We start from the raw sequence: 8,700 nt of genomic DNA, 5'->3' as shown, positions 1-8,700 counted from the left end.
GGATAATTTTAAGTATTATAAAAAAAGTTTATAAACCGAATGATAAGTGTGTTTAAAAGAATTTAAGGCTTTACTTCCTGAGTGAGCGTTCTGTCCTCGCGGGCACGCGCTTGCTTCCAATCACGGGCTTCAGTATGATTCCAGTGAGGCGCGCCCACTCTCCTACTGCGCATTACATTCACTATTTTTCACTGTCATTTTATGCTTCGATATGAAGGTTTACTCTTTCTGTAGCTGGAATGCATTTCACTGTCATTTACTTTGGGAATTCATACAAATATGGAAAACACAGCGTCGTTAAATGGCGCGCGCGCTCGGAAAACGTTATGGTAAGATGTATATTTTTTATTTTTGCCTTTAACATTTAATGGACCATAAGGGTTATATTTGCACGAATACGCATAGCTTTAGTTAGCATGGTTGATGTTTCAGGACGCTTTTTTAAGCCATGCATGTTATTTTAAATGTGATTTTGATATCTGATATTTTCTAAGATGGGGGCTGGATGCATTGTGACATTTATAGTCGGTGCACATTCACCTGCAGTCATACTATCATTCGTAACAGCGATTAACGGTGAAGAAAAGCACCGAAATATTGTGCCGATATTGTGCAGCAGACGTGATTCATCTTAATCGATAGATTGTAAGTGGATTGACGTGAGCGCGCACGAATGAGACACGGTGTACAACGCTGTATGTATTTTTTTCTTAAACAGAGCCGTGAATTATACAAATAGAAACAACTGCTTCGTACTTTTCGTTGAAATATGTGTCAGATCAATTATAATGCAATCCAAGAAAGATAAAGGCTTTTGTTATTGTTCATTTGTCCTTGTCATATTCGTTGTTTTTATGCTAAGTGTTAATTTGTCACCTACTTTTTTAATACACTCAGTTTCTTATGATGTATTACTGATCACCATTTATTCATCCTCTTTGTTTTTGCAGTAATCCAGAGGTTCTACCATGAACCAACTGCACAATGAAAATATTAGCTCGATCTTGGGCCACCTAAAGGCATGAGGGGAAAGCACTGAGGCTGTGATTCCTTTACATCTCCATGTGTACCATGAACAGCACCGCGTGGCCTTTGGACCTGGCTGAGTTCGCGAAACCTCGGGGCTTCAACAGCTCCCAAAGCCAGTCTGCCTCCACGAGAGGCTGGGCCTTGATTCACACAGCCACCCTTGCCTCCTGCTCCCTGCTCTTGGTCCTCATCTTCTGCCTCGGTTCTTACGGCAACCTGGTGGTTTTCTTGTCCTTCTTCGACCCGGCGTTCCGTAAGTTCCGCACCAACTTCGACTTCATGATCCTCAACCTGTCCTTCTGTGACCTTTTTATTTGCTGTGTCACTGCGCCCATGTTCGCGATGGTGCTGTTTCTGGACGCCGGAGATGCTGGAGGCGGAGTGTCAAGGGGCTTCTGCTTCGCCTTCCACCTCACAAGCTCGGGCTTCATTATTATGTCCCTCGAAACTGTTGCGGTGATTGCTCTACATCGACTCCGGATGGTTCTGGGTCAGCAGCCCAACCGTACGGCCTCTTTCCCTTGTACCCTGGCCCTCACGGCACTGTTATGGACCACAAGCTTCACGCTGGCAGCTTTGGTTACTTTACGAGCATATCCAAGGAGTTCCGGGCCTTGCCTGCCCCATTTTGGTCTGACAGGCAACAAGGCCAAGGTGGTGTTATATGTGTACATTGCAGATTTTGCTTTCTGTGTAGGTGTGGTGTCCATCTCGTACCTTATGATCGCCCAGGCACTGAGGAAGAACGCACAGGTGCGGAAGTGCCCCATTATCACGGTGAATGCAACGCTTCCACCTGTCTCTCATCCGCCACTCATTGCCGCTGGTTTCGAAGGGATGCAGTGTACGGTGCAAGTACCCTCGCTTTACCGCAACCAAACGTTCAACAAACTTCAGCACGTCCAAACACACTCTTTCACCAGGAGAACCAACCAGCCCCTAGTGCCTGGGGCTGCAGCCGGAGCGACCTGCTGCCAGCTGGTCTCCACCGTAAACCTAGCCACGGCCAAGGACTCTAAAGCGGTAGTGACGTGCGTGGTGATCGTGATCTCCGTCCTGCTCTGCTGCCTCCCGCTAGGCATTTCATTGGCACAGGATATGGTGTCACCGGAGAGTAGCTTTGTTCACTACCAGTTTGAGCTGTGCGGATTCGCCCTCATATTTCTCAAGTCCGGCATCAACCCATTTGTATACTCGCGCAACAGCGCCGGCCTTCGACGCCGGATTCTCTGCTGCCTCCAGTGGCTGACATTGGGCTTCTTGTGCTGCAAGCACAAAACACGTTTGCATGCCATGGGAAGGGGAAGCCTGGAGGTCAATCGGAACAAGTCATCGCACCACGAGACTAACTCGGCTTACATGCTCTCGCCAAAGCCCCAGAGAAGGTTGGTAGACCAGGCTTGTGGACCCAGTCACTCCCGAGAGAGCATGCCTAGCCCCTGTATCACGGTCGGACGCAAACCCCGCCCCCCTAGTACATCCACGCCCATCAACACACGCATAGAACCCTACTACAGTATCTACAATAGCAGTCCGTCGGCAGGTCCAAGTTCCCCCAACACCCTACAGCCGATCAACTCTCAAACCACCGCTTTCGCAAAGAGCTACGTGGCTATGCACTACCACACCCATCAGGAAGTGCTGCAGGACTTTGATAGCACTTCAGCTCATCAGATTCCCATCCCATCAGTCTGAGCTTATCGCCGCCATTGGGCAACATCATACTACTCCCTCAGCATCCAAATGAGAGCCTTTAGTTTATGCTTTTGGTCTTTTGTTCAAGGGACAATGTGCATCCTTGAATATCAAATAAAAGCTGAACAGCAAGGGATGTCCGACTCAGACGGTTGAAAGAAGTTGCTGTTGCTTTCCTTCAAGTGTTTTCTTTGGCATTTGCTGGACTGAAGGATGTTCTATTTTTACATTGACATGACATTTTCATGTAATAATCTTCATTCAAATAATGTATTTGTGGAAACATCCTGCATTTTATATATCATCTTATTAAATGTTCTGCAAGTGCACCTTGCCATGTTCCATGTGTTTGTTTTTAAAACCAGTTGTTTAATAGCATTGTTTTTGCTTTGTCAACCATTTATGTGTACTTGTTCCGTTGTTTGAGAACCTTACCGTTCGTTCAAGCTGGTCTATACAGTCTCTGTGAGCAAAACGTATTCATATGAAGGACTGCTAGCACCATCTAGTGTGGGTATGTGACCCAGTCTATGAAAACCAAGTATCTTTTTTTTGTGTGATTTAATGGTTTCTACATAAAATGTAAAGAATATTCTGTAAAAGTAAAGCTGTATCAAAGGTTGAAATTATACAGAATTTAAAGGAGCAGTTCACCCAAAAATAAAGATTCAGTTTCCATTTACTCACCCTCGAGTTGTTCCAAATCTGTATAATTGTTTTGTTTCTTGGCCACCATTGATTACCAAAGGAAAAAATGTCTTTGTTCTGTTGAACACCGAAGAAAGAGATAAATTCTGGGGCACGTTCGATTGCCATTGTAATTGTTTGTACTATGGAAGTCAATGGTTGCCAAGAACTGTTTGGTTACAAGCATTCTTCCAAATTTCGTGCTCTGTGTTCAACAAAGAATTTTATACAGATTTGGAACAACTGAGTGAATAAATTATGAGTCCTTTTTCTGGGTGTACTCTCCCTTTAATGGTTAAAATCAAACTTTAAAACTCGTAAATATCTGAAGTAGATTGAGACTTTATCCTGGTTTTTACAGACTGTGTCACAACTATTTCCTCTTAACATGTGCTTTGTATCATTTAATGCAGGCCTTATCAGTTAAATGAATATCGGTCCAGTGTGATAAATGAGAGTATGAATATTTTCTGAAATGACTCAAAAGAAGAACATTTTATTCAAACGAACACCCACGGGATGTTCATTCGGCCAATGCAAACGTATTTTGTTGTTCTAATAGAGAAAAGAGGGTATGCATTGACATCACTTTCCCACGTGAACACGCTCTCTTGAGTAGGAAAACACTCAGTAAAACAGCTGCTAAACACATGGTGATCCTTACGACTACCTTGCGACTTACAAAGGGACACTCAAATGTTGCGCGGAATTGCGTTTCCTGATATTGCAACCATTCATTTTCCAGAGTCTTTTACCTCTCAAGCAGGCGCGTTCTGGGATGTTCATGTGGGAAAGTGACGTGCGTACCCTCTATAGTGGAATTATCAGAAAAAAAGTGACCTAGGTTAAGTGGTTACAAAGTGAAGTTAATGACAATTTCTGAAAATGACAACAATACCCGATTCCTATTCTGTGGACACACAACAGTGTTTTCTCTTACAGTTTATATTTCAGTGATTGCTTCTTCAAAACTAAATTCTCTTAAACAATAAATCATATCCACCTACCATATTCAAATCCATGTGCTACTGCAAGCGTTGAATTACCAGGGATTTGGCTTAATAAATAATTTACAGTTAAAAGAGCTGACCGACTGATATCGATCACACTGAAAAATATGAAATCTTGCGCCAAATGACCTGCGGCAAAATATGAAGAATGGAAGAAATCTCAACAGGTTTGAGATTTGGTCATAAAATTTTGAGAAATCAGTCCCCAGCTGCATCTCCAGGATTAAAACAGTCTCAACAAATCTCTTTCCTATTTTGGTCTTCAAACAAGGGACAGCAGTCATTGAGGAGGTTTTCACAGTTCTCAAAGGTCGAGGTCTGAGGTTCAGCGTGCACGATATACTGAACATTATCAGACCATTTCTCTTGTAGTTCTGTACTCCTCTGCTGTACGGTTCAAATTACTGTTAATTTCCTCCCTTCGTACTGATGGATGTAGGTTAGCTAGGGATGAACAGAAGCCCATTCTCATCTGCAGTGTCCAGGATCTTGCATATTACTGGTGACTCAACCTGTGACAGAATAATAAGTATTGAGGGTTATCCTGAATAAATGACCACATGTCAATACCAGATATAAACCAACTTTAAAACACATAGCATAAACATTTCTCACCCCAAGAATGTATTGACAGGTCTGAGGTTCCAGCATGTACACTGTAACAGCATGAGGAGACTCGGATTCCTTACACCTGTGACAGAAAACATTATATTAGTAATGGCACAAAAGTGATAGTTCACCCCAAAATTAAACATCTGTCATCTTTTACTCACCCTCTTGTCATTTCAAACCTGTATTTCTTCCAGAGAACACAAACGGAGATATTTTGAATAATGTTTCTAACTGGCCCCCATTCATCATTCGTGTCCATACAACAGAAGGGACTGGGTGCCAGCCGTTGGTTATCAGCTTTTTTCAAAATATCCTCAATTGTGTTCTGTAGAAGAAAGGTCATGCAGGTTTGAAATGACAAGAGGGTGAGTAAATAATGCTAGAATTGGATGAACTATAACTTCCAAACCTAATGCCCTCAAAGAATTATGGGTAACTCACTTAAGCTTTACTATAACCTGTCTCGGTTTCCCGGTTAGGTCACACACGTCTCCATGGCCATAAAAGTGAGATACAACCCTAAGTGTCATCAGGATATCACATTTAGATTGTATATTAATGTTATTTGCAATATATATATATAAGATATGTGAGAGACATAGCAACATACTTCACTTTGGGTGATCCGCTGTCTTTTAAATGATAAGATCGGGCTACGTTCTTCTTGGCCCAGTTCAAATGTTCTTCACTGTTCCAGGTGCCCACCACCACAATGTTCTTCCCTTGCTCTTTATCCTGCACAAAATGTCATTTTCAGCATTTCAAACACAGTGCTTAAATGCAATCTTGGAAAACTTTTAATACACAATCCTCGATTTCACAACACTCCTTTTACCTCATGATACTGGTGGACGTGCTTTCCATAACAAAATTCATACTTCCACCATCCAACACCCTAAAAACAAAGATGGGTTTAGCGGTGAATCCCATTTAAAGAGAACTCCCATCTGCAGATACAGAAAACAATGAACTCATCCTCACCCCATGTAGACAGTATGAGCCGCTCAAAAACTCTTTGATCAGCTGTTCATCTGTCAGACGAGAGATGTGGGTGGTGCCAACAGTGACATGGGATTGCCCACCGACCACCAGAGGCTTATGGGTAGAGGTGTACGCTTCCTCTTTGACTGGAGGAAATTCCTCCTATACAAAAAAGTTTTCTTATTAAAGTCCTTTTTTGTTTTTCTACATTAATTGTCTGATTCACCTTCCTGTTCAGACTAACACATGAAGTTAGTGTAAATGCAGAGTTTAAACGTTCATGCTCACCCTGGATCCTCTCACCTGCCTCTCACTGCTAGAGCTGAACGGTGGCTTGAGCAGCTCTTCTTGTTCACGATCCAGTTTAGAGAGACTCTGAGGTCTGAGAGGAGAACCACCCAGAGCCTGGCAGAAGATGTCATTCACCGGTGAGGACTTGAACCTGAAGAGAGGAGAGGTGAGCTGGGTTAGGATGTGCATTAAAGCGCATGGAAAGATTGATTTTGTACATGTGTACCTGTATTTGGGATGAGGACAGATCAGGGGAGTGAGCACCACCACCTCATACTGGCAGGTGAGGACTTCAGCGATGGTCAGGATCTCGTGTTTGGCCTCCGGATGGCAGACGTATAGCACCGTGGTGGAGCGAGGATTATTCCCTCTCAAAGAGCATTCCGTTCCATGTCCCAACTCTACGGGATAGTATGGCGTCAACTGACCCTCTATATTCTTTGTTGGCACCTGGGAATGCAAAGAAGCACGTTAAAAAAAATCAGAGCTTTATGCAAAAAATTTACTACATGCTTATGTCCTACTGACAAACCTCTGTGTTAGCATCAGATCCTTCTGTGTCAGTGGCTTCTGATTTTTCTGATTCTGAACAAAATACGTGAGAATGTTGTGAATCAACAAAATCACTGATACACATATGTAAATAATAAGATACCCAACCTGCATCACTTTTTTTCATGGTACCCAGATAGTATTCTTGAACGTTTATCTTCTGAGGGAACAAGAGAGACCAGCATTTTTTTTTATAATTTCCATCACCTGTTTGTTTTACTTTTTATTACTGCGAATACAACATAACAGACAATATCTACCCTGCATATGTTATGAACATTTATTATCTACCTGCCCCGTCTCCTTTTCCTCATGATACTGCCGTACATGTTTCCCATGGCACACCTCATATGTCCAGTATGACTCGATCTGCAACATACACGATTAATAAAGTCGTAAAGACGAACTGTGCCCAAAAGTGTAAATCGTATGAATGAAAGAAGAACATGCGCAGATAACATTTCGCCCCAAATCTAAATCTAGATATATTTTAATCATGCATCCAAGTGATCAAAATATCAAGCTTTTGATTTGGTGGTGAAATGCAACCCAAGTGTGTTCTTCATATTTTAAATATACTGCAGCGATATACAGAAACTGAAACCTTAAACTCACTCTGTATGAGCAGCTGCTCTGTTTGAATAAAGGCTCAAGCAGCTTTGCCGGACTCGACCCACTGTACTCCTTCCCATCGTCCTTTAAAAGAATTGACAATAAACTCACAATAAACTATATCATTAAAGAAAACAATTAAAGGCAAATGTTTGCCACGTGTTACCGTACCTCCTGGGAGCCAGACAAAGATGGCAGTAAACACTTGTACTTCTCTTTTTCTGCAGTTGTCATGATAACATAAACATCATCTTTGTACAGTCCTCCCGACGCAGGCTGTGGACAGATCGCATGAATAATGCACACATTTCATTAATATAAAGCTAATTGTTGAATGTACTGAAACTTTCCAAGTAATGAAAAACAAATTCATCATGACAGATACAAACAGATTTGGCAACCCTGAAAGTGTACAGTAGCCATAATGCTGTCATGAAGAATCACCAAGTTTTTTTTGTGAGCTCCAGCCAACATCACAAACCGTATTGATCAACGTAAGCATACAAACTGGCATTTCAAGCTACAGTACACGTTAGGTTATACTTACACCTGACATGTCAATTGCCTGGCAGGTTTATTACGGTTTCACTTACCAGGGTGAAGTCTGATCCCGGCCAGTTGATTTTAAACGCTATCTCGTCAGAAAACACAGGAGAACCTGCACGATCTGCAGACACCCCGAACCAAATCAGCGTCCACAGGAACCGCAAAAACACACGCATCGCTCCTCCACACACGCCAAAGCGCTATCCGGATATTACAAATAAACGGGACATTGTGAGAAAATGTGGGAAAAGCGTTATACAGGGGTTAGCTGACAGACAGCTGACTGATGTTACATTGTCAAGAGTTAAAACAGGAAGTGCATCAAATTCGGGACCTCGTCATCTTGCCACGTCCATTTCCGGCTTTAGACGGAAATTCCCCTCAGCCAATAGAACGTGTCGTGAAGTCAATCGAGCCGAGCTGGATGACATGAGTTTCGATATTAAATGAATGATTTTAATAATGTTACTGGAAACTTTTTGAACTGTATTCACGCATCACATATTCGCTTAATGTTTGATAACTTGTGTATGAAAGCGGCTATAGCTTGCAAATACTATAGAAAATGCAGAATCATGTAATACGCAAATAGAACTTCATTGAGCGTCTAATGTGAAACAATTTTGTTCATATTTTAGAATTTTTGATCCGTTCGTTCCTTCCGTTCTTTAATCATTTTTAGATT

At 42.2% G+C, this 8,700-nt stretch overlaps 2 protein-coding genes across 4 annotated transcripts; one reads left to right on the top strand and one right to left on the bottom strand.

The window, feature by feature from the left end:
• The first annotated feature begins 119 nt into the window (after positions 1-119).
• On the top strand, positions 120-3,058 carry gpr75 (G protein-coupled receptor 75). Of its 2 annotated transcripts, none has more exons than XM_079473663.1 (2): positions 120-329; positions 951-3,058. In XM_079473663.1, exon 2 carries the CDS (start codon positions 1,063-1,065, stop codon positions 2,722-2,724), a length of 1,662 nt encoding a protein of 553 aa, XP_079329789.1. In that variant the 5' UTR covers positions 120-329; positions 951-1,062; the 3' UTR covers positions 2,725-3,058. The 2 variants fall into 2 exon arrangements, with proteins under 2 accessions (XP_079329789.1, XP_079329790.1); XM_079473664.1 differs by lacking the exon at positions 120-329 and adding an exon at positions 513-695 and having other exon boundaries at positions 951-3,057.
• An 829-nt stretch (positions 3,059-3,887) lies between these two features.
• erlec1 (endoplasmic reticulum lectin 1) lies at positions 3,888-8,396 on the bottom strand. 2 transcript variants are annotated; one of them, XM_079473665.1, is made up of 14 exons: positions 8,063-8,396; positions 7,641-7,745; positions 7,473-7,553; positions 7,149-7,226; positions 6,966-7,017; positions 6,838-6,890; positions 6,532-6,755; positions 6,303-6,456; positions 6,015-6,176; positions 5,869-5,928; positions 5,644-5,768; positions 5,475-5,552; positions 5,037-5,112; positions 3,888-4,933 (listed from the first exon to the last, which is right to left on the bottom strand). In XM_079473665.1, the coding sequence occupies exons 1-14, from the start codon at positions 8,189-8,191 to the stop codon at positions 4,862-4,864; spliced, it is 1,449 nt and encodes a 482-aa protein (XP_079329791.1). In that variant the 5' UTR covers positions 8,192-8,396; the 3' UTR covers positions 3,888-4,861. The 2 variants fall into 2 exon arrangements, with proteins under 2 accessions (XP_079329791.1, XP_079329792.1); XM_079473666.1 differs by having other exon boundaries at positions 6,318-6,456.
• Between the last annotated feature and the right edge of the window lie 304 nt (positions 8,397-8,700).

This window comes from Barbatula barbatula (genome assembly GCF_947034865.1).
Source record: "Barbatula barbatula genome assembly, chromosome: 14".
NCBI classification, from domain to species: domain Eukaryota; kingdom Metazoa; phylum Chordata; class Actinopteri; order Cypriniformes; family Nemacheilidae; genus Barbatula; species Barbatula barbatula.
This window is presented reverse-complemented; position numbering and strand designations above follow the sequence as displayed.